Here is a 25,182-nt window from a genome sequence, read left to right as displayed (position 1 = left end):
CTCCTGAGTTTCCTGCTTAGAAAGCATTTTTGTTTGGATTTTTTCTCTTTTTCAGGAAGCACTGCTGGCAACAGGCTCCCTGCATCGAGGGACTGAGGAGAGAGGAGCAGACCTACTTAAATGATAGGCTCTGCTTCCTCGGCTACTGGACACCATTAGCTCCAGAGGGAGTGAACACAGGTTCGTCCTGGGCGTTCACCCCCAGAGCCGCGCCGCCGTTCTCCTCACAGAGCCAGAAGAAACGAAGCCGGAAGACGTCTAAGGCGGCAGAAGCCTTCGGTGCTTCACAGAGGTAACGCACAGCACCGCAGCTGTACGTCATTGCTCCCTTACACCTCACACACTCCGGACACTGTACGGGTGCAGGGCGCAGGGGGGGTGCCCTGGGCAGCAATAAAACACCTCTCCTATGGCAAAAGTCTATATACATGTACAGGTGGGCACTGTACATGTATATAAAAGAGCCCCCGCTATGTTTTACAAAGTTTGAGCGGGACAGAAGCCCGCCGCCGAAGGGGTGGGGCTTCTCCCTCAGCACTCACCAGCGCCATTTCTCTCCACAGCACCGCTGAGAGGAAGCTCCCCGGACTCTCCCCTGCTTGGCACACGGTGTAAGTGGGTTTTAAAGTAGAGGGGGGCACATTATTGGCGTTTACACATTAAGCAGCGCTACTGTGTAAACATTCTATGTGTTTCTCCTGGGTCATATAGCGCTGGGGTGTGCTGGCATACTCTCTCTCTGTCTCTCCAAGGGGCCTCAGGGGGAACCTGTCTTCAGAAAAGAGATTCCCTGTGTGTGTGAAGTGTCGGTACGTGTGTGTCGACATGTTTGACGAGGAAGGCTCATCTAAGGAGGAGGGGGAGTGCATGATTGTCAGGTCGCCGTCGGCTATGCCGACACCGGACTGGGTGGATATGTGGAATGTCTTGAATGCAAATGTAAATTTACTGCATAAACGGTTAGACAAGGCTGAAGCTAGGGATCAGTCAGGTGGTCAGACCATGCCTGTCCCTGTGGCACCAGGACCTTCGGGGTCTCAAAAACGCACCGTATCCTAGATCACTGACACAGATACCGACACAGATACTGACTCTAATGTCGACTATGAGGATGCAAAATTGCAACCAAAGGTGGCAAAAGGCATTTGTTACATGATTATTGCCATTAAAGAGGTTTTGCATATCACTGAGGAACCCCCTGTCCCTGACACGAGGGTACACATGTATAAAGGGAAAAAGCCTGAGGTCACTTTTCCGTCCTCATTTGAGCTAAGCGACTTGTGCGAAAAGGCTTGGGAATCTCCAGATAGGAGACTACAAGTTCCCAAAAGGATTCTTATGGCGTATCCCTTTCCACAAAAGGACAGGATACGATGGGAATCTTCGCCTAAGGTAGACAAGGCGCTGACACGCTTATCCAAGAAGGTGGCACTGCCTTCTCAGGATACAGCTTCTCTCAAGGATCCTGCGGATCGTAAGCAGGAAGTTACCATGAAGTACATTTACACACATTCTGGTACTATTGTTAGGCCGGCTATGGCATCGGCCTGGGTTTGTAGTGCTGTCGCAGCATGGACAGATTCCTTATCTACGGAACTTGACACCCTAGATAAAGATACCATTCTAATGACCCTAGAGCATATCAAAGATGCTGCTTTATATATGAGGGATGCTCAAAGAGACATTTGTTTACTAAGCTCCAAAATAAATGCTATGTCTATTTCTGCTAGGCGACTCTTGTGGACCCGACAGTGAACGGGGGATGCCGACTCAAAGCGACATATGGAGTCGTTGCCTTACAAGGGGGAGGAGTTGTTTGGAGAAGGCCTCTCGGACCTTGTCTCTACTGCTACGGCCGGTAAATAGAATTTCTTACCTTATGTCCCCCCGCAGCATACTAAAAAGGCACCTCATTATCAAATGCAGTCCTTTCGTTCCAATAAAAGCAAGAAGGTATGGGGATCGTCCTTCCTTGCCAGAGGAAAAGGCAAGGGAAAAAAGCTGCATGCAGCTAGTTCCCAGGAGCAGAAGTCCTCCCCTACATCTGCAAAGTCCACCGCATGACGCTGGGGCTTCCCGGGGGGAGTCAGCTCAAGTGGGGGCGCGTCTTCGCTTTTTCAGCCAGGTCTGGGTTCACTCACAGGTGGATCCCTGGGCTATAGAGATTGTTTCTCAGGGATACAGGCTGGAATTCGAAGACGTGCCTCCTCGCCGTTTTTTCAAATCGGCTCTGCCAGCTTCCCCGTCAGAGAGGGAGTAAGTGTTCTGCAATTAGAAAATTGTATCTTCAACAGGTGATAGTCAAAGTTCCTCTTCTCCAGCCAGGGAAGGGGTATTACTTAACCTTGTTTGTGGTCCCGAAACCGGACGGTTCGGTCAGGCCCATTTTGAATCTAAAATCCCTGAACTTGTACTTGAAAAAGTTCAAGTTCAAGATGGAATTGCTCAGAGCGGTCATCGCCAGCCTGGAGGGGGGGGGGGGGGGGGGGGGGGTTGGATGGTGTCCCTGGACATAAAGGATGCATACCTTCATGTTCCGATTTTCCCTCCTCACCAGGCGTTCCTGAGATTTGCAGTACTGGACTGTCATTACCAATTTCAGACGTTGCCGTTTGGGCTTTCCACAGCCCCGAGAATTTTCACCAAGGTAATGGCGGAAATGATGGTGCTCCTGCGCAAGCAGGGGGTCACCATTATCCCATACTTGGACGATCTCCTCATAAAGGCGAGATCTCGGGAGAAGTTGCTGGACAGCGTGTCGCTGTCGGTGGGAATGTTGCAGAGGCACGGCTGGATTCTCAATATACCGAAGTCCCAGCTAGTCCCTACAACGCGTCTGACCTTTCTGGGACTAATTCTAGACACAGACCAGAAAAAGGTTTTTCTTCCGATGGAAAAGGCTCAGGAGCTCATAGCCCTGGTCAGGAACCTATTAAAACTAAAAAAGGTTTCAGTGCATCACTGCACGCGTGTCCTGGGGAAGATGGTGGCATCGTACGAGGCCATCCCCTTCGGAAGGTTCCATGCGAGGACTTTTCATTGGGATCTACTGGACAAATGGTCCGGGTCCCATTTACAAATGCATCAAAGGATCACCCTGTCTTCCAGAGCCAGAGTATCTCTCCTGTGGTGGCTGCACAGTGCTCACCTCCTGGAAGGCCGCAGGTTCGGAATTCAGGACTGGATCCTGGTGACCACGGACGCAAGCCTCCGAAGTTGGGGAGCAGTCACACTGGGAAGAAATTTCCAAGGTCTCTGGTCGAATCTAGAGACTTGTCTCCACATCAACGTCCTGGAGTTGAGGGCCATATACAACGCCCTACGCCAGGCGGAGACATTGCTTCGGGACAAACCGGTTCTGATTCGGTCAGACAATGTCACAGCAGTGGCTCATGTAAACCGCCAAGGCGGCACAAGGAGCAGAGCGGCCATGCCAGAAGCGACCAGGATTCTTCGCTGGGCGGAAAATCGTGTAAGCGCACTGTCAGCAGTGTTCATTCCGGGAGTGGACAACTGGGAAGCAGACTTCCTCAGCAGACACGACCTGCATCCGGGAGAGTGGGGACTTCATCCAGAAGTCTTCGCACAGATCGTGGGTCGGTGGGGACTGCCTCAGATAGACATGATGGCGTCCCGTCTCAACAAAAAGCTAAAGCGGTATTGCGCCAGGTCAAGAGACCCTCAGGCGGTAGCGGTGGACGCTCTAGTGACACCTTGGGTGTTCAGGTCGGTCTATGTGTTCCCTCCTCTACCTCTCATACCCAGGGTGTTGAGAATAATAAGACTAAGCAGAGTCAGAACAATCCTCATTGTTCCAGATTGGCCACGAAGGACTTGGTATCCGGATCTGCAATAGTTGCTCACAGAAGATCCGTGGCCTCTTCCTCTAAGACTGGACCTGCTGCAGCAGGGGCCCTGTCTGTTCCAAGACTTACCGCGGCTGCGTTTGACGGCATGGCGGTTGAACGCCGGATCCTAGCGGAAAAAGGTATTCCGGAGGAGGTCATCCCTACGCTAATAAAGGCTAGGAAGGACGTGACATTGAAACATTATCACCGTATATGGCGAAAATATGTTTCTTGATATGAGGCCAGGGCTGCTCCTACGGAGGAGTTCCATTTGGGTCGTCTGCTTCACTTCCTGCAAACAGGAGTGAATTTGGGCCTAAAATTAGGGTCCATAAAGGTCCAAATTTTGGCCTTGTCCATTTTCTTTCAAAAAGAATTGGCTTTTCTTCCTGAAGTAAAGACATTTGTGAAGGGGGTGCTGCATATTCAGCCTCCTTTTGTACCTCCAGTGGCGCCGTGGGATCTTAATGTGGTATTAAGTTTGCTCAGGTCACCTTGGTTTGAACCACTCAAAACAGTGGAGTTGAAATATCTCACTTGGAAAGTGGTCATGTTGTTGGCCTTGGCTTCGGCAAGGCGTGTTTCGGAATTGGTAGCTTTATCACATAAAAGCCCCTACCTGGTTTTTCACGTGGATAGGGCAGAGTTGAGGACGCGTCCTCAGTTTCTGCCAAAAGTGGTCTCATCTTTTCATATGAACCAACCTATTGTCGTGCCTGTGGCTACACGGGTCTTGGAGGTCCCTGGATGTGGTCAGGGCTTTGAAGATTTATGTGACCAGAACAGCTAGGATCCGGAAGACTGAAGCTCTGTTTGTTCTGTATGCAGCCAACAAAGTTGGCGCTCCTGCTTCAAAGCAGACTATTGCTCGCTGGATCTGTAACACGATTCAGCAGGCGCATTCTACGGCAGGATTGCCATTGCCTAAATCGGTTAGGGCCCATTCCACTAGGAAGGTGGGCTCTTCTTGGGCGGCTGCCCGAGGGGTCTCGGCACTACAACTATGCCGAGCTGCTACTTGGTCGGGGTCAAACACCTTTGCAAAGTTCTATAAGTTTGATACCCTGGCTGAGGAGGACCTCCTGTTTGCTCAATCGGTGCTGCAGAGTCATCTGCACTCTCCCGCCCGTTTGGGAGCTTTGGTATAATCCCCATGTTCCTTACGGAGTCCCCAGCATCCTCTAGGACGTTAGAGAAAATAAGATTTTACTTACCGGTAAATCTATTTCTCGTAGTCCGTAGAGGATGCTGGGCGCCCGTCCCAAGTGCGGACTTCTTCTGCAAGACTTGTATATAGTTGTTGCTTACATAAGGGTTATGTTATAGTTTCATCGGTTTGAACCGAGACTATGTTGTTCATGCTTTTAACTGGGTAGTTTATCACAGGTTATACGGTATGATTGGTGTGGCTGGTATGAATCTTGCCCTTGGATTAACTAAAATCCTTTCCTCGTACTGTCCGTGTCCTCTGGGCACAGTTTCCCTAACTGAGGTCTGGAGGAGGGGCATAGAGGGAGGAGCCAGTGCACACCCAGAATCCAAAGTCTTTCTTAAAGTGCCCTATCTCCTGCGGAGCCTGTCTATTCCCCATGGTCCTTACGGAGTCCCCAGCATCCTCTACGGACTACGAGAAATAGATTTACCGGTAAGTAAAATCTTATTTTGCCACACCTGCAGAGCACATGGTTTTGCCCAACTGCTAACAAATTTGCTGCTGTGATCAACTCTGAATTACCCCCCATATCTCTAAAGCAGAGCTGTAATTGATCTTTGAGAGAAGACGGCTATGCGAACAGGAGGGAAGAGGGCCCTGCTCCAAGGAGCTTACAATCTAGGGGGAGGGGGAGACAGATGACATGCGGTGGAGCAAGCAGAATGTGTCCTGATGGCAGGAAGTAAGCAAGGCAGAGGTTTCCAAGACATGAGGAAGGGGGTTGGGAGAGCGGTCTTGACATACGTTATGCAGCAGAAGGATACTCTTTGCACTAATTGCATGAAAGTAAGTAGAGAAATTCCCATCACATTGATCATTCTCCGACTTTATGCCCATAAAATCTATATACTTAATGTCTAGCAAAAGGAGGGTCTGCACAGACACCTCGCCAAAGGGTAGATTCACTAAAAAGTCCAAAAAAGGAAAAGTGGGGATGTTGCTCATAGCAACCAATCATATTTCAGCTCACATTTACCAAACGCATTCTAGAAAATGTTAGCCATAATCTAATTGGTTGCTCTGGGCAGCACCTCCACTTTTATTTATTTTTCTCTGACGTCCTAGTGGATGCTGGGAACTCCGTAAGGACCATGGGGAATAGCGGCTCCGCAGGAGACTGGGCACAACTAAAGAAAGCTTTAGGACTACCTGGTGTGCACTGGCTCCTCCCACTATGACCCTCCTCCAGACCTCAGCTAGAATCTTGTGCCCGGCTGAGCTGGATGCACACTAGGGGCTCTCCTGAGCTCCTAGAAAAGAAAGTATATTTTAGGTTTTTTATTTTCAGTGAGATCTGCTGGCAACAGACTCACTGCTACGAGGGACTAAGGGGAGAAGAAGCGAACCTACCTGACTGGAGATAGTTTGGGCTTCTTAGGCTACTGGACACCATTAGCTCCAGAGGGATCGAACACAGGACCCGACTCGATCGTTCGGTCCCGGAGCTGCGCCGCCGTCCCCCTTACAGAGCCAGAAGCATGAAGATGGTCCTGGAAATCGGCGGCAGAAGACTTCGGTCTTCAACAAGGTAGCGCACAGCACTGCAGCTGTGCGCCATTGCTCCTCATGCACACCTCACACTCCAGTCACTGATGGGTGCAGGGCGCTGGGGGGGGCGCCCTGAGCAGCAATATGAATACCTTGGCTGGCAAAAAAAATCACAATATATAGTCCCAGAGGCTATATATGTGATAAATACCCCTGCCAGAATCCATAAAAAAGTGGGAGAAAGTCCGCCGAAAAAGGGGCGTGGCTATCTCCCTCAACACACTGGCGCCATTTTCTCTTCACAGTGCAGCTGGAAGACCGCTCCCCAGGCTCTCCCCTGTAGTTTTCAGTCTCAAAGGGTTAAAAAGAGGGGGGGGGGGGGCACTAAATTTAGGCGCAAATTTGTGTATTATAGCAGCTATAAGGGAAAAATCACTGTGGGTAGTGTGAATCCCTGCATTATATAGCGCTCTGGTGTGTGCTGGCATACTCTCTGTCTCCCCAAAGGACTTTGTGGGGTCCTGTCCTCAGTCAGAGCATTCCCTGTGTGTGTGCGGTGTCGGTACGGCTGTGTCGACATGGTTGATGAGGAGGCTTATGTGGAGGCGGAGCAGATGCCGATAAATGTGATGTCGCCCCCTGTGGGGCCGACACCAGAGTGGATGGATAGGTGGAAGGTATTAACCGACAGTGTCAACTCCTTACATAAAAGGCTGGATGACGTAACAGCTGTGGGACAGCCGGCTTCTCAGCCCGCGCCTGCCCAGGCGTCTCAAAGGCCATCAGGGGCTCAAAAACGCCCGCTACCTCAGATGGCAGACACAGATGTCGACACGGAGTCGGACTCCAGTGTCGACGAGGTTGAGACATATACACAATCCACTAGGAACATCCGTTGCATGATCTCGGCAATAAAAATAAATGTGTTACACATTTCTGACATTAACCCAGGTACCACAAAAAAGGGGTTTTATGTTTGGGGAGGAAAAGCAGCCAGTGTTTTGTTCCCCCATCAGATGAGTGAATGAAGCATGTGAAAAAGCGTGGGTTCCCCCGATAAGAAATTGGTAATTTCTAAAAAGTTACTGATGGCGTACCCTTTCCCGCCAGAGGATAGGTCACGTTGGGAGATATCCCCTAGGGTGGATAAGGCGCTCACACGTTTGTCAAAAAAGGTGGCACTGCCGTCTTAGGATACGGCCACTTGAAGGAGCCTGCTGATAAAAAGCAGGGGCTATCCTGAAGTCTGTATATACACACTCAGGTACTATACTGAGACCTGCAATTGCCTCAGCATGGATAGTGCTGCTGCAGCGTGGTCTATTACCCTGTCAGGACAGGGATACTATTTGCTAACCATAGAGCATATTAAAGACGTCGTCTTATATATGAGGGATGCACAGAGGGATATTTGCCGACTGGAATCCAAAATTAATGCAATGTCCATTCTGCCAGGAAGGTATTAGGGACCCGGCAGTGGACAGGCGATGCTGACTTTAGAAGGCACATGAAGATTCTGCTTTATAAGGGTGAGGAATTGTTTGGGGATGGTCTCTGGGACCTCGTATCCACAGCAACAGCTGGGAAGGAAAAAATTTACCTCAAGTTTCCTCACAGCCTAAGAAAGCACCGTATTATAAGGTACAGGTTGAGTCTCCCTTATCCAAAATGCTTGGGGCCAGAGGTATTTTGGATATGGGATTTTTCCGTATTTTGGAATAATTGCATACCGTAATGAGATATCATGGTGATGGGACCTAAATCTAAGCACAGAATGCATTTATGTTACATATACACCTTATACACACAGCCTGAAGGTAATTTTAGCCAATATTTTTTATAACTTTGTGCATTAAACAAAGTGTGTCTACATTCACACAATTCATTTATGTTTCATATACACCTTATACACACAGCCTGAAGGTCATTTAATACAATATTTTTAATAACTTTGTGTATTAAACAAAGTTTGTGTACATTGAGCCATCAGAAAACAAAGGTTTCACTATCTCTCACTCCCTCAAAAAAGTCCGTATTTCGGAATATTCCGTATTTCGGAATATTTGGATATGGGATACTCAACCTGTACAGTCCTTTCGGCTTCAGAAAAGCAAGCGGGTCAAAGGCGCTTCCTTTCTGCACAGAGACAAGGGAAGAGGGAAAAAGCTGCTCCAGACAGCCAGTTCCCAGGATCAAAAATCTTCCCCCGCTTCCTCTGAGTCCACCGCATGACGCTGGGGCTCCACAGGTGGAGCCAGGTGCGGTGGGGGCGCGTCTCGGAAACTTCAGCGACCTGTGGGCTCGCTCATAGGTGGATCCCTGGGTTCTGCAAGTAGTATCACAGGGATACAAGCTGGAGTTCGAGGCGACTCCCCCTCGCCGTAATTCAAATCAGCCTTGCCTGCTGCCCTCGAGGAGAGGTAGTACTGGCGGCAATTCACAAGCTGTACTTCCAGCAGGTGATAATCAAGGTACCCCTCCTTCAAAAAGGCCGGGGTTACTATTCCACAATGTTTGTGGTACCGAAACCAGGCGGTTCGGTGAGACCCATTCTAAAATTGAAATCCTTGAACACTTATATACGAAGGTTCAAGTTCAAAATGGAATCGCTCAGGGCGGTTATTGCAAGCCTGGACGAAGGGGATTACATGGTATCACTGGACATCAAGGATGCTTACCTGCATGTCCCCATTTACCCTCCTCACCAGGAGTACCTCAAAATTGTGGTACAGGACTGTCATTACCAATTCCAGACGTTGCCGTTGGTCTGTCCCCGGCACCGAGGGTATTTACCAAGGTAATGGCCGAAATGATGATACTCCTTCGAAAAAAGGGAGTTATAATTATGCCGTACTTGGACAATCGCCTTATAAAGGCGAGGTCCAGGGAGCAGTTGTTCGTCGGAGTAGCACTATCTCGGGAAGTGCTATAACAGCACGGCTGGATTCTGAATAGTCCAAAGTCGCAGCTGGTTCCTATGACGCGTCTACTGTTCCTGGGTATGGTTCTGGACACAGAACAAGAAAAAAGTGTTTCTCCCGGAGGAGAAGGCCAAGGAGTTGTCATCTAGTCAGAGACCTCCTAATACAAATACAGGTGTCGGTGCATCAATGCACGCAAGTCCTGGGAAAGATGGTAGCTTCTTACGAAGAAATTCCATTCGGCAGGTTCCAGGCAAGGATCTTCCAGTGGGATCTGTTGGACAAGAGGTCCGGGTCGCATCTTCAGATGCATCGGCTGATAACCCTGTCTCCAAGGGCCTGGGTGTCGCTGTTGTGGTGGCTGCAGAGTGCTCATCTTCTAGAGGGCCGCAGATTCGGCATACAGGACTGGGTCCTGGTGACCACGGATGCCAGCCTTCGAGGCTGGGGGGCAGTCACACAGGGAAGAAACTTCCAAGGACTATGGTCAAGTTAGGAGACTTCCCTACACATAAATATTCTGAGACTAAGGGCCATTCACAATGCCCTAAGTCAGGCTAGACCTCTGCTTCAACGCCAGCCGGTGCTGATCCAGTCAAACAACATCACGGCGATCGCCCATGTAAACCAGCAGGGCGGCACAAGAAGCAGGATGGTGATGGCAGAAGCCACAAGGATTTTCCGAGGGGCGGAATATCATGTGTTAGCACTGTCAGCAGTGTTTCAATCCCGGAGTGGACAACTGGGAAGCAGACTTTCTCAGCAGGCACGACCTCCACCCGGGAGAGTGGGGACTTCATCCAGAAGTCTTCAAAATGATTGTACACCGTTGAGAAAGGCCACAGGTGACGTGATGGCGTCACTCCTCAACAAAAAAGCTAAAAAAGATATTGCGCCAGGTCAAGGGACTCTCAGGCGATAGCTGTGGACGCTCTGGTAACACCGTGGGTGTACCAATCGGTGTATGTGTTCCTTCCTTTGCCTCTCATACCCAAGGTATTGAGAATACTAAGAAGGAGAGGAGTAAGAACTATACTCGTGGTTCCGGATTGGCCAAGAAGAGCTTGGTACCCAGAACTTCAGTAAATGATCTCAGAGGACCCATGGCCTCTGCCGCTCAGACAGGACCTGCTGCAGCAGGGGCCCTGCCTGTTTCAAGACTTACCACGGCTGTGTTTGACGGCATGGCGGTTGAACACCGGATCCTAAAGGAAAAAGGCATTCCGGAGGAAGTCATTCCTACGCTGATTAAGGCTAGGAAAGATGTGATCGCAAAATATTATCACCGCATATGACAAAAATATGTTGCTTGGTGTGAGGCCAGGAAGGCCCCAACGGAGGAATTTCAACTGGGTCGATTTCTGCACTTCCTACAGTCAGAAGTGACTACGGGCCTAAAATTGGGTTACGTTAAGGTCCAGATTTCGGCTCTGTACATTTCTTTTTCATCCACTAGGGGTCATTGGAGTACTCTTGGGATATGGACGGCTTTAGCAGAACAAAGGCACTGAATATTTAAATTTAGAACTCTCCACCCCTCCATATCCCCGAGTACCTCAGTGTTTTTTCTGTGCTCACAGCACTAACAAGGCTTGTGTGGAGTTCCCACACTTAGTTGAAGATTTTATTCATTTTTCATTTTAACTTTTACTTTTTTCACTTAGCACATCCCTTCCCAGTTTCTGTAAAAACATGGGTCCGGGATAGTGCCGCTGCACGGACAGCGCATGGCGTGTCGGTCCTCACAAAGAGCACCCTCACAGCCACAGGCAGCCCACTGCCTACTGCAAGAGCTGGATGGAGCTTACAGATAGAAGCCCGTCGCAGGCCTCCCTACAACAAGGTATGCTGGGGAAACGGGGCGGTCAGCGCAGGCTGCCGCCCCGCTGTGTGGGGTCAGTGTTGTAATGCCGCTCCGTCCGGCCGCTCCGTCCGCCCGCCCCAGACGCTCCGGCAGCGCTGTATTGCATGCCAGCGCTGAGAGGGGGAGAACCGCCGCAGCTCGGCTAGCGACGCCGGAAGCCGCTACGCGCCGCTCCGGCCAGCCGACCTCCGCTGCTCTGCAAGAAATGTCCCTCGCCTCCCTGCAATGAGCTTCCCGGCGCTCCCCGCTGAGACACAGCGCTACAGGGAGTACAGGGGGAAGGGGGGGGACCTGGCTGATAACAGCGCGGCTGCAAGGGAATGTAAAGGGAAAGAATAGCACTGCCATATCTATATTAATAGAGACCTATATTAAACGGCAGTCAGCAGGCAGAGCCTATATGCCTGTGATTATCACTGTATAATAGGCTATTGAGCCTATATTAACACTGGAGGTATGTATTGATTATCACTGTATAATAGGCTATTGAGCCTATATTAACACTGGAGGCATGTATAGTAAACTGCCTGTGATTATCACTGTATAATGTATGTATTTATTTATTTATTTATTTATTACCAGTTATTTATATAGCGCACACATATTCCGCAGCGCTTTACAGAGGATATTTGCCCATTCACATCAGTCCCTGCTCCAGTGGAGCTTACAATCTATATTCCCTACCACATGTACACACAGACACATTCAATCTAGGGTTAATTTTTGTTGGGAGCCAATTAACCTGCCAGTATATTTTTTGGGGATTGTGGGAGGAAACCGGAGTACCCGGAGGAAACCCACGCAAGTACGGGGAGAATATACAAACTCCACACAGTTAGGGCCATGGTGGGAATCGAACCCATGACCTCAGTGCTGTGAGGCAGTAATGCTAACCATTACACCATCCGTACTGCCCAATAGACTATTGAGCCTATATTAACACTGCAGCAGGTATTGTAACCTGTCCTGTGATTATCAGTGTAAGCATGGCATGGGGGCCATTTTAACCATGCTTCCTGTTTCTTCCAGTTTGTAATTCCAGAACATTCCTGCCCTGCATCTCTACTCCACCGGAGGCGCAGGGGTGTTAGTGGGAATTTTGGTTCAGGTTTCACATAGGCTGGCCATGTGAACTGCATTTCGGCCATAAATATATATATATATATATATATATATTACACACCTTAAGTAATAATTTTACTGAGTCGTGCAAGTGTCGGTCCTTTGGCTATTGTGTTGTCTGTCTGCATAAGGAGTAAGGCTCCAGCACAGACTAAAAATAAGTTTTACTACAATGTTTGTACATAAATCTACCACATGTTCAGTATGTTTTGTAGGTTTCCACTCCGGAAGCCGGTTCATTCCCAGATCCTATGTTAAGCATTGGCAATTCAAATTGACTCCGCTCGACAGGAGCGGTAAGATCGGAGTCTCGGAAGTTACTCCGCCAGCTCTAACGGAGGAGTCTCAGCCTTTCCAAAGGTCCAACTTCACTTTGGGTACCAGGGTGTTAATTTAACTGGTCTTATAATTTTTCTGCTATGTTGCAGTCTGACAATTCTATGTCAAACCTCACAGCGCTAAATACGAGTGAGGAGGCCACATTAGACCAGTAGTCAGATAGTGCGGGTTTTTGACAACCATACATTGCTAATGACCAGTGAGTCAGTCTCTGAAATTTACAGAGACTAAGGAGCCTCTAACATCTAATCCGTCGTATTTACTAAACGACAGATCTTCAATGGGCTTCTTATTTAGGATATCTTACTAAGATTTAAGTCTATTTACCCGTTTCCACACAGTGACATCTAAATTGGAGAATCCGCCATTGGTGAATTCGTCTGTGTCAAACCTTATAAAGAAACCAAGATACATTTGGGTCACTAGGGCGCTCTATGTATGGAAACAATGACGATCACGTTATATTTATCGTTAATCACATCTGAGAAGCTGCTGAGTATCTCTGTACAGCTTCTGCTGCCGCCTGTTAGCTCGCTTCTCGCTTTTCATCGTCGCTAGTTACAGCACGACAAGGCCAGAAGTTGTTTGGGGGAAAGTCTAATTTCCCGCCATTGCCTCCTCCGGTATCAAGACGGAAATACTCTGGTCCGGCGTTTAAAGCCTTTAGACTTCAGTCTTTTCAAGGATGTGGTAAGTCACGCCTTGTAACGCCAGGGCGCTAAAGTCACCAACAAGCCAGTGGCTTGACGGGCTCCCAGCCCATCTCGGATTTCCAATTGTGGGAGCGCGCCTTTACACGTTACATTTACCGGGTTTCCAGGCATCCACTCATGGGTGTATCCGCTATTTAGGGTTAAAAGAAAGCTGTCTCCCGCCACTGCGGTTTTTCAAGGCAGGACTGCCTCTGTCGGACGACAAGAAGGCGTTTTGGCAGGTTGCCATTCAGTCTCTGCTGGATTCAGCAGTTTTTAATTCCAGGCCTGGTACACCAACTAGATCAGGGTTATTATTCACGTCTGTTTGTGGTACCGAAGTCAGAGGGCTCCGTCACAGTCTCAATCAGTAAGTCACTTACTACAGATTGAAGATGGAATTTCTGCGGTCAGTATTTGCATATTTGGAGCCACAAGATTGCATGATTGCGCTTGATCTCCAGGATGCGTACTTACACATTCCGGTTTGGTCACCTCATCACAGGTTCTTGCGTTTTGCAGTACGCCACAACCATTAACAGTTTCAGGCTCTACCGTTTGGCCTCTTGTCAGCGCCTCGGGTATTCACCAAAGTGATGTTTGTGATGATAGCTCATCTCAGATCCCTGGCAGTGACAATCGTTCCATACTTAGACGATCTGCTCATAAGAGCTCCGTCTCAACAGATGCTCCTCCTACTTGCGCTGCTAACGTACACCACGGTTGCAGTGTCAACTTCAAAAAAATCGCATCTAATTCCGTCTCAACGACTTCAATTCCTAGGTATGATTCCAAAAATCAAAGAAAAAAATCAAAGAATTTACCTACTACACCAGAAAGTACAGATTATACGCCATCTGGTACAATTAGTGCTCAAGCCACGCACACTATCGGTACATTTGTGTATTCCCCTATTAGGAACAATGATGGGCTTTCGAAGCGCTTCAGTTCGAAGGTTTTCACTCGCGTCCATTTCAACAGCAGTGGTCGCCCTCACATAGGCAGATTCCCCACAGGGTGAGGTTGTCGCCAGGGGCGAGGGTGTCTCTACTCTGGGCGAGAGTCTCAGAGGTTGGGGAGTTGTAGTTTAAAATGGTCAGCGACAGGGTCTCTAGACGGATCACGACAGATTACTGTCTATAAATGTCCTGGAACTCCGTGCAATGTACAATGCACTACATGCTTCGCTCTCAGACTGTCCAAGTGCAGTCACACAAAGCGACGGCAGTCGCATACACAACAACCATGGAGGAACGAGAAGCCGCATGGCAAGGCGGGCAGTAGCTCGAATCCTCAATTGCCCAGAATACCACAAGGTGATATTGTCGACTGGGTTCATTCCGGGAGTGGACAACTGCTAGGCGGATGATCTCAGCCGTCGGGATTCTCATCCAGGAGACTGGGCATTAAATCCAGAGGTGTTTCACATGTTGGTCCACAGGTGGGGTTACCCTCAGGTGGACCTGATGGCATTTTGCCACAATTACAAACGCCCCAGTATGTGTCCAGAACGACAGATCCAAGGGCAGTGGCGGTGGACGCTCTCACAATCGCGTGGCCGTACAGCCTCGTGTATCTATTTCCACCGTTTTCCGCTGCTCTCTCAGTTGCTAAAACGGATCAAAAGAGAGTCCGTCACAGTCATACTAGTGATGCCTCATTGGTCTCGCAGAGCTTGGTTCTCGAATCTCCGCGGACTACTCGCAGACGATCTTTGCCCGCTCCTACTATGTCCAGACCTGTTACAACAGGGTCCGTTCTTTTACCCCTATTTAGTGCGGCTGCGTTTGACGGGGTGGTTGTTGAGACCGCCCTCTTAAGAAGAGAGGGCATTACAGTATCGGTATACCAACCATGTTACGAGCTAGGAAGCCGGTTACGGCAGCTCATTATTACAGAATTTGGCGTGCCTATGTAGGTTGGTGTGAAGCTCGGAAGTTTCCGACATCATCTTTCAAGTTATCCCGTCTTCTGTTATTTTTACAGACGGGGTTGGATGGAGGACTGCGTTTATCTACACTAAAGGTGCAGGTATCTGCGTTGTCAATTTATTTTCAAAGACGATTGGCGCTATGGCCGTCGGTACACACTTTTCTGCAGGGTGTCCTCAGAGTACAGCCTCCATTTATTCCACCTACAGCGCCATGGGACTTGAATCTGGTTTTAGATTTCTTACAGTCTTCATATTTTGAACCCTTACAGCAAGTGGATATTCAGTTTCTCACTTGGAAAACGATTTTTCTTCTAGCCTTAGCTTCGGCAAGGCGTTTTTCAAATTTGGGTGCCTTGTCATCCAAGCCACCGTATTTGGTGTTTCCTGATGACAGAGCGGAACTTCGGACGAATCCCGATTTCTTACCAAAGCTAGTGTCATCTTTTCACATCAATCAACCAATAGTAGTTCCTGTGTTGACAGCACATTCTGGAACTCTGAATGTGGTACGCGCATTACGCGTTTATGTGTCCCGAACGTCTACAGTTCGTAATACGGATAGGTTGTTTGTTCTTTATAATGCTGCCAAGTGGGGTTGGCCAGCTTCTCATCAGACCTTATCCAGATGGATACAACTGACCATACGTCAGGCTTACCTTAAGGCTAGGTTACAGTCGCCTACATCAGTAATAGCTCATCCCACAGGTTCTGTGGGAACGTCATGGGCAGCTGGTCGTGTAGCTTCCACGACGCAGCTTGACCGTGCGGCTACATGGTCTTCAGTGCACACGTTTGTGCGCTTTTACAAGTTTGATACGTTTGCGGCATCAGCATTTAGCTTTGGCCGCCTAGTGTTACAGGTGTCAAACAGCTCTCCCGCCCACAGGGGAAGCTTTGGTACGTCCCAAGAGTACTCCAGTGACCCCTAGTGGATGAAAAAGAAAATAGGATTTTGGTACTTACCAGGTAAATCCTTTTCTTTGAATCCATAGGGGACACTGGACGCCCACCCAGAGCAGTTTTACCTGGGTTGTATTAAGCTCAGGGGATCTTATGGTAACACATTTTCACCAACTGGTTCAAACTATAAGGTTCTATCGGTTATGGTGTCAACTGTTTAGTTGTCAGTAACGTTATGTGTCAACTTTGTTGTTGTCCGTTATGTTATAGGAATTCTCCATTGTCAACCTCTCTATAGTTCCTGTTCGGCTCAGTAAAAAACACTGAGGTACTCGGGGATATGGAGGGGTGGAGAGTTCTAAATTGAAATATTCAGTGCCTTTGTTCTGCTAAAGCCGTCCATATCCCAAGAGTACTCCAGTGCCCCCTATGGATTCAAAGAAAAGGATTTACCTGGTAAGTACCAAAATCCTATTTTTCTTCCAAAAAAGAACTGGCTTCACTGCCTGAAGTTCAGACTTTTGTTAAGGGAGTGCTGCATATTCAGCCCACGTTGTGCCTCTAGTGGCACCGTGGGATCTCAACGTGGTGTTGGATTTCCTGAAGTTGCATTGGGTTGAGCCACTTAAATCCGTAGAGCTAAAATACCTCACGTGGAAAGTGGTCATGCGGTTGGCCTTGGCGTCGACCAGGCGTGTATCAGAATTGGCGGTTTTGTCATGCAAAAGCCCTTATCTGATTTTCATATGGATATGGGCGGAATTGAGGACTCGTTCCCAATTCCTTCCTAAGGTGGTATCAGCTTTTCATGTGAACCAACCTATTGTGGTGCCTGCGGCTACGTGGGACTTGAAGGACTCCAAGTTACTGGACGTAGTCAGGGCCCTGAAAATAGATGTTTCCAGGACGGCTGGAGTCAGGAAAACTGACTCGCTATTTATCCTGTATGCACCCAACAAGCTGGGTGCTCCTACTTCTAAGCAGACTATTGCTCGCTGGATCTGTAGCACGATTCAACTTGCACATTCTGCGGCTAGACTGCCGCACCCTAAATCTGTAAAAGCCCATTCCACGAGGAAAGTGGGCTCTTCTTGGGCGGCTGCCCGAGGGGTCTCGGCTTTACAACTTTGCCGAGCTGTTACTTGGTCGGGTTCAAACAATTTTGAAAAAGTCTGCAAGTTTGATACCCTGGCTGAGGAGGACCTTGAGTTTGCTCATTCGGTGCTGCAGAGTCATCCGCACTCTCCCGCCCGTTTGGGAGCTTTGGTATAATCCCCACGGTCCTTACGGAGTTCCCAGCATCCACTAGGACGTCAGAGAAAATAAGATTTTACTCACCAGTAAATCTATTTCTCGTAGTCCGTAGTGGATGCTGGGCGCCCATCCCAAGTGCGGATTGTCTGCAATACTTGTATATAGTTATTGCCTAACTAAAGGGTTATTGTTATGAGCCATCTGTTAGTGAGGCTCAGTTATATTTCATACTGTTAACTGGGTATAATATCACGAGTTATACGGTGTGATTGGTGTGGCTGGTTTGAGTCTTACCCGGGATTCAAAATCCTTCCTTATTGTGTCAGCTCTTCCGGGCACAGTATCCTAACTGAGGTCTGGAGGAGGGTCATAGTGGGAGGAGCCAGTGCACACCAGGTAGTCCTAAAGCTTTCTTTAGTTGTGCCCAGTCTCCTGCGGAGCCGCTATTCCCCATGGTCCTTACGGAGTTCCCAGCATCCACTACCGACTACGAGAAATAGATTTACCGGTGAGTAAAATCTTATTTTACCAGCTATAGTAAATCTACACTCTGATGTAGAAACGTGTCTGGTCTTAGTGGGGCAAACCATGACTTGGTTATATTCATTTTTATTCCATTAGCATTATTATTATTATTCCATTTTGATCTTGTCATTCATCACCTTTTGTTTCCCCAGCAGTGCACAACTTTATTATAAATAAAGCCCAAGAGAAGGTCCTGTGTAAGAGCCAGCATATGAAAAAGTGCAATGCAGAGCGCTTACAAAGATACCAACTAGAATACACCTGCCCATGAGTTAACTTTGTTTATTGTGTAGTTTAAAAAAAAAACCCTGCAACTAATTTGTCTAAAGTTTATCTTTGTGTTCTGTTAATAGCCATAATTATTGGTCCCGATGGCCACCCGCTTACTGTTTATCCATGTATGATCTGTGGCAAGAAGTTCAAGTCTCGAGGCTTCCTGAAAAGGCACATGAAGAACCACCCGGAGCACCTGGCACGCAAGAAGTATCGTTGCACAGACTGTGATTACACCACCAACAAGAAAGTGAGTTTGCACAACCACCTGGAGAGTCACAAGCTAACTGCTGCTGTCATTAAGACTGAGAAGGAACTGGATTGTGACGAGTGCGGCAAAGTGTTTCTGCACGCTAACGCTTTGTTTGCCCACAAGCTGTCGCATAAGGAGAAGGCGGGCAACAAAATGCACAAGTGTAAGTTCTGCGATTACGAGACAGCTGAGCAGGGGTTACTTAACAGACATCTCCTGGCTGTTCACAGCAAGAGCTTTCCGCACATCTGTGTGGAGTGTGGAAAAGGTTTCCGTCACCCATCTGAGCTGAAGAAGCACATGCGCACTCACACTGGGGAGAAGCCTTACATCTGTCAGTATTGTGACTATAAGTCAGCTGACTCCTCCAACTTGAAAACCCACGTAAAGACAAAGCACAGCAATGAGATTCCATTTAAGTGTGACATATGCCTCCAGACATTTGCGGACTCAAAAGATCTGCAGGCCCACGCTTTTCTGCACCAAGAGAGCAAAAGTCACCAGTGCCTGCATTGTGACCACAAAAGCTCTAATTCTAGTGACCTGAAAAGACACATCATTTCTGTGCACACCAAGGATTATCCCCACAAGTGCGAGTTTTGTGACAAGGGCTTCCACCGGCCTTCCGAGCTTAAAAAGCATGAAGCTGCCCATCGGGGCAAAAAGATGCATCAGTGTAGGCACTGTGAGTTCCAAATTGCAGACCCGTTTGTGCTGAGTCGACACATTCTGTCTGTTCACACGAAAGAGTTGCCATTTAGGTGCAAACGCTGCCGTAAGGGCTTCAGGCAGCAGGCAGAACTGAAAAAGCACATGAAGACTCACAGTGGTAAGAAAGTGTACCAATGCGAGTATTGTGAGTACAACACCACAGACGCTTCGGGTTTTAAACGCCATGTCATCTCCATCCACACCAAAGACTACCCCCACCGCTGTGACTTCTGCAATAAAGGCTTCCGCCGGCCATCTGAAAAGAACCAACACACAATGAAACACCACAAAGAGGCCAGCTTAGTGTGACTTTGCCTATGCTGAGCCTTATCGGAAAACTGATAAAATGTATACCCGTTCTTGTAAAGGATAGTGTCAGTTGTTGTTTTTTGTTTCTTTTTTTAATTCGTCTACGTGCCTCTAAGTTAATATTATTTTATATTCCAGTTCTGCACTTTGTTTAGTAAATTAACAAAGTTGCACCGCTGGGGAGGCTGTTGGAGATGGTTTAGTCCTTTCTTTCAAATCTGTCTACCCTTGAAAACCAACTGCTGTCTTCATATTAAATTTGCTTATTTGATCCTTGACATGAGCACATTTGCTTGCTGCTGAAAGACTGTAAAACAGTACAGAAGCTCTGTATGAAGAGTTGTACATTTTGTATGAACTTCAACACCTTTGGCAGAGCCATGATATTTTAGCGTGCACAGAGAAAAGGTGTTATCTTATACCAACCAGTCATAATCCAGCGACAGTTTCTTACAAAATTACAGCAAACATCTCATCTGGTTGTTGGGGGTTACTGGCCTTTGTTATGTAAATCAGTTTTTAATTGTGTGTGAAAGTATTTTATATAACCCTTTAATAAGCCAGTTGTAGCTTTCACGACCTTGTTGACACTTACAGTAGAATTACAGACAAAAGTTAAAGAACTCCTGGATGCACAGATTTCCTACGCATGATTTTGTATATTTACAAAGATTAGACACCTCTTAAAATAATGAATAATTAAGAAATTTTATCACATTAGCTGGTCCCAATTTAATCATTTCTTTTTGGCAAACAAGCTCTCCATATCTGTTAACCCTAAAAGATAAATACATTGTATTACTAAATTCCCATATAACATTTTATTTAATTTTATACTTCTTTCATTCATTTCATTCACTTTGCCGGCTGTCAGGATACCGACGTCAGAATCCCTACAACTGGTGAAATAACGGCGGTCGGAATTCCGACCACCAGCTGAAATCCACGCTCGTGTGGTGGTCTTCAAAGGGAATATAACCCTGTGGCAACTGAAGGTCACCAACGGGCCCGAAGCATAGCAAGCGCAGTGAGCCCGCGGGTATCCCGGCTGTCGGGGTCCCGGCGTCAGTCTCCTGAACGCCGAGATATCATACTGATCCCTTCTTTCATTGGGAAATCTTAAAAATAGCAATCAAAACTCAAATTCATACCAGCTAATGTATTCCTATGCAATAGTCTGTAATACAGTTCGTAAAACTGGATTTCACCAAATGTTTTTATTATACCATATAACCTCCTTTATACTAGGTTGCTGCTCACTCCTGCATCTGGTTTACAGTCAGTGTTATTCATGTGCAATTTGCATGTTTGTGCATTTTCCTTATAAAAATATAAAATAAACAACTAATCTAAAGATAAAAAGGACATATTAAGTAAATATGTTCCCAGTATTTTTAAAGATTTGTTTTAGAATTTTTTTTTTGTTGTGTTTTTTTTTTTTTTAAACAAACATTAAAGTTTTACACTTTTCTAGATATGACTGTTTCTTCAAGTTGCTGAAAATGCATCATTGTCGTGTAGGAAGTTTGAATTATCCATAACAGATATTTAATACAGATGGCATTGAGATATGAAATGTTGACTACTTCTAACCATTTTATTTAAATCATCTGATTAATCTTGGAAATTATGTAGTCTAGTACCATGGATCCTAGTAACATGTGTCAGTGAACACTTTTTTTTACCCACTATACATAAGAGAATCATTTAGGTATATTCCTTTACTATACAAAACAAAACTGGCATCCTGTGTTTACTGACAGAGATCCATACATCATGTTTCTACATATCCGTTTGCCCTCCTTTTAAGAAAGAAATAGGCACATGGAGCATTAATGGTAGTTTTAAAGGTTGTGTTTACAATTGTGAGATTTTGGAGTTTATTTTAATTTGGGTCTTAAGTTATTAAGAAAAACAAATGTGCACTTTTTACTATAACTTTTTGTTTGTCTTTTGCTGCGTATCAACCAAATGTTGTTTGAGAATAATAGTGCGGTCAGTGCATGCTAAACAAATGCAGCAACTGTAAACTATAAAATGCCTATTGTGACATGTGAGCTCTGTGTATAGGAGAGGGTTTTTGTTTTGTTTTTTACTCCCAGGAATGTCTGTTTTTGGGGAGATGTAATTTTTTAAGGCACTTTCACCCAAGGACCTTCTATACTATACTATACTATACTATACTATAATACTGCAGTGTGCTCCATACGCTTCATTTATCTGTTACTTGATATTTATAAAGGCATATTCTTTTTTTGTGCACATTTAACACTAAAATTCATAGGTTTTGATACAAAAATTGCCTCGTGAAATTTCTTGTTGCGTTTCAACTTGAAGAGATTAATACACCAAGAAAATGAAGTAATCTTATCACCATACCAGGGTAGTGAGCAATTCTCTGTTGCTGGTTTGTACTGTAAGAAGTGCTTCATTAAATGAAATTTCCTCTATATTACCAGAATGTATTTAATAAATGTCTAGTAGTTACTAAGACTGCTTTGAATTAAAGGTCACATGGCAAATACCTGCAGTGCAGTGTGTGGTATCTCCAACATTCAGATTTCTCTAAATGGTAAAACTATTTCAGTGCTATTTTTCAAAATGAGTAAGAGTAACACATAAAGCTTCAATTTTTATTACTATTACAAGAACGGGACTGTATAGATGTAAATGTAATCTTTTTTTTATATATAAATATATATACATTATTAAATCGAATTGGCTTTTGTAAAGTACACACCTGTATAAAGAGATTGTAGTTATTGTTTATGTACGTAATTTTGTTTATATGGTTTTAATTTCTGCTGAATTACATTTGGCAAGTGCTCCATTATTTGAATGTTTTTTTTTTTGTTTTTTTTTTGTTTCGAAGAGGTACAGTTTCTGTTTTGTACAAAGACCTTATGTAAATTATTCACTAGACACAGCCTGTAAAATATTGTATTGTCTTATCTGTACAATTTTGTATAAAAAGTAAGCCGAAATCAATATAGGGATTTGAGATGACATTGTAATTGTGTACTTGATAATGTGCTAAAATAAAGATCAGAATATTTTCCTGTTGGTGAATGTTCAGTGCATCATGTCCCATTAAAGAAGTACCATTTCGGAACGAATATTTCTCATATGTCCTAGAGGATGCTGGGGTCACTTCAAGAACCATGCGGTATAGACAATCCCACAATCTCATTATCTATTGATGGCACTACTATCTCCTCTAGCCCCCAAGTGCGCTGTCTTGGAGTAATCCTTGACTCCTCCCTCTCCTTCAAACCACACATTCAGCACCTCTCACAAACCTGCCATTTTCATCTAAAAAATATTTCCAGGATCAGACCCTTTCTGACCCAGGATGCTACTAAGACTCTTATCCACTCACTGGTCATCTCCAGACTGGACTACTGTAATCTGCTCCTGACTGGCATTCCTGACAAATACCTCTCTCCACTCCAATCTATCCTCAATGCTGCTGCCTGGCTCATCTTCCTCACCAAACGCACTACGTCCACCTCTCCTCTCTTACTAGACCTTCACTGGCTCCCCTTCTCTTTCAGAATCCATTTCAAGCTTCTCACACTCGCTTACAAAGCCCTCACCCACTCCTCTCCCATCTACATCTCTGACCTTATCTCCCTTTACACTCCCACCCCTCCTCTTCGCTCTGCTAATGCACGCCGACTCTCCTGCCTACGGATTACTTCCTCCCACTCCTACCTCCAAGATTTTTCACGTGCTGCACCACTCTTTGGAATTCCCTACCTCTCCCCCTCAGACTCTCCACCTGTCTACAGAACTTCAAACGGGCTCTCAAGACCCACTTCTTCACCAAACCCAGCCAAATCTCATCCTAACCCTCTGTTCTACGCTCTCTATGTACCCCATCTGTGTCACCCCTGTCTGTCTACCCCTCCCCTTTAGAATGTAAGCTCTCACGAGCAGGGCCCTCTTCCCTCATGTGCTTATCCTTTCTTACTTTAATAATCTTCAACTGCACCAAATCCATCAGTCTTCTGCCACCTGATACTTATTCCAGTGTCATCTGCTGATGTAACTATGTTTATTTACCCTGTACTTGTCCTATACTGTCATCAACTGTAAGTTGCTGTTTTCATGTTTGATTATTTGTTTATGTACTCTGTAATTGGGCGCTACGGAACCCTTGTGGCACCATATAAATAAAGGATAATAATAATAATAGACAGGATCCGCAGGAGACATGGGCACTTTTAAGACTTTCAAAGGGTGTGACCTGGCTCCTCCCTCTATGACCCTCCTCCAGACTGCAGTGTAGAATCTGTGCCCAGTGAGACTGGATGCACTCTGAGGAGCTCTACTGAGTTTCTCTAAAAAAGACTTATGTTAGGTTTTTTATTTTCAGGGAGAACTGCTGGCAACAGTCTCCCTGCTTCGTGGGACTTAGGGGAGAGAAATCAGACTTCTGTGAGTTTCAAGGCTCTGCTTCTTTGGCTACAGGACACCATTAGCTCCTGAGGGTTTGATCACTAGGTACGCCTAGGGGCTCATTCCCAGAGCCGGCCGTCACCCCCCTTGCAGAGCCAGAAGTCAGAAGACAGGTGAGTAGAAGAAGCAAAGAAGACTTCAGTGACGGCTTCTGAGGTACCGCACAGCGATCGCACGCTGCGCGCCATGCTCCCACACACAGGCACTACAGGGCGCGGGGGGGCGCCCTGGGCAGCATATATACCTCAATATAAGACTGGCAACAGGGGACATAGGTGCCGGGGCACTGTCCTAACCCCCGCCAGTATAAAGATTTTAACAAAAATAGCGGGACTGTAGCGCACCATTACGGGGGCGGGGCTTAACCCTCACAGCTCACACAGCCAGCGCTGGTCCTTTTTCACACTCTTGAAAGTATCAGGGTGCAAAAGGGGGGGGGGGGGGGGCACAGTAAAATTGGTGCAATATATGTTTAATATAAAAGAGCTGCAGGTTTGGGGGCATTCTATGGTGTTCAGAACTGTTGATTAAGCGCTGGGTTATGAGCTGGCAAACTATTTGTGTCTCTCTGACATGTTTGGTACACGTGTGTCGGCATGTCTGAGGGGGAGTGCTTCCTACAAACAGCTGTGGGAGTGACCCTGTCGGCACCGCCGACTCCTGATGGTACTTTGTACATGTGTGTCAGCATGTAGGTGGATGAATGTTTTTCTCAAGTGAAAACTATATTAGGGACACAGACGCGGGTGGGTGGCCCTGTCAGCACCACCAATATATGGCTGGGTAAAAAATTGCATGTTAATGTGATTTTATATATATATATATATATATATATATATATATATATAGTAAGGTTGAATAAATCAGTGTAATAGACACAGAAACATATATGGATGTTTGGTTCATAGCTATATTTCCCTCAGACCCCTCGGGGTCGCAAACAGGTTATTTTGCCCAGTTACTACTCCCTTATACCGACAAAGATGCCAATTCCTGTGTCGACCATAATGTTTCCTGATGAGATCCGAAAAAAAGAGCATTTAGTACATGATTAGTGCATAATAAGGACGTATTAA

At 46.5% G+C, this 25,182-nt stretch overlaps 1 protein-coding gene across 6 annotated transcripts in view; it reads left to right on the top strand.

The window, feature by feature from the left end:
• The window catches only part of ZFX (zinc finger protein X-linked), a 139,354-nt gene extending 116,646 nt beyond the window's left edge, over positions 1 to 22,708 (top strand). For 4 of the 6 annotated variants that reach the window (XM_063956223.1, XM_063956220.1, XM_063956222.1 and 1 more), the window contains one exon: positions 18,453 to 22,708. In XM_063956223.1, coding sequence (XP_063812293.1) covers positions 18,453 to 19,645 — 1,193 coding nt within the window. In that variant the 3' untranslated portion in view covers positions 19,646 to 22,708. The other 2 variants (XM_063956225.1, XM_063956224.1) reach the window with 2 other exon arrangements.
• Positions 22,709 to 25,182: the final 2,474 nt, after the last annotated feature.

The sequence above is a fragment of the Pseudophryne corroboree genome, chromosome 2 (genome assembly GCF_028390025.1).
Source record: "Pseudophryne corroboree isolate aPseCor3 chromosome 2, aPseCor3.hap2, whole genome shotgun sequence".
NCBI lineage: Eukaryota > Metazoa > Chordata > Amphibia > Anura > Myobatrachidae > Pseudophryne > Pseudophryne corroboree.
This window is presented reverse-complemented; position numbering and strand designations above follow the sequence as displayed.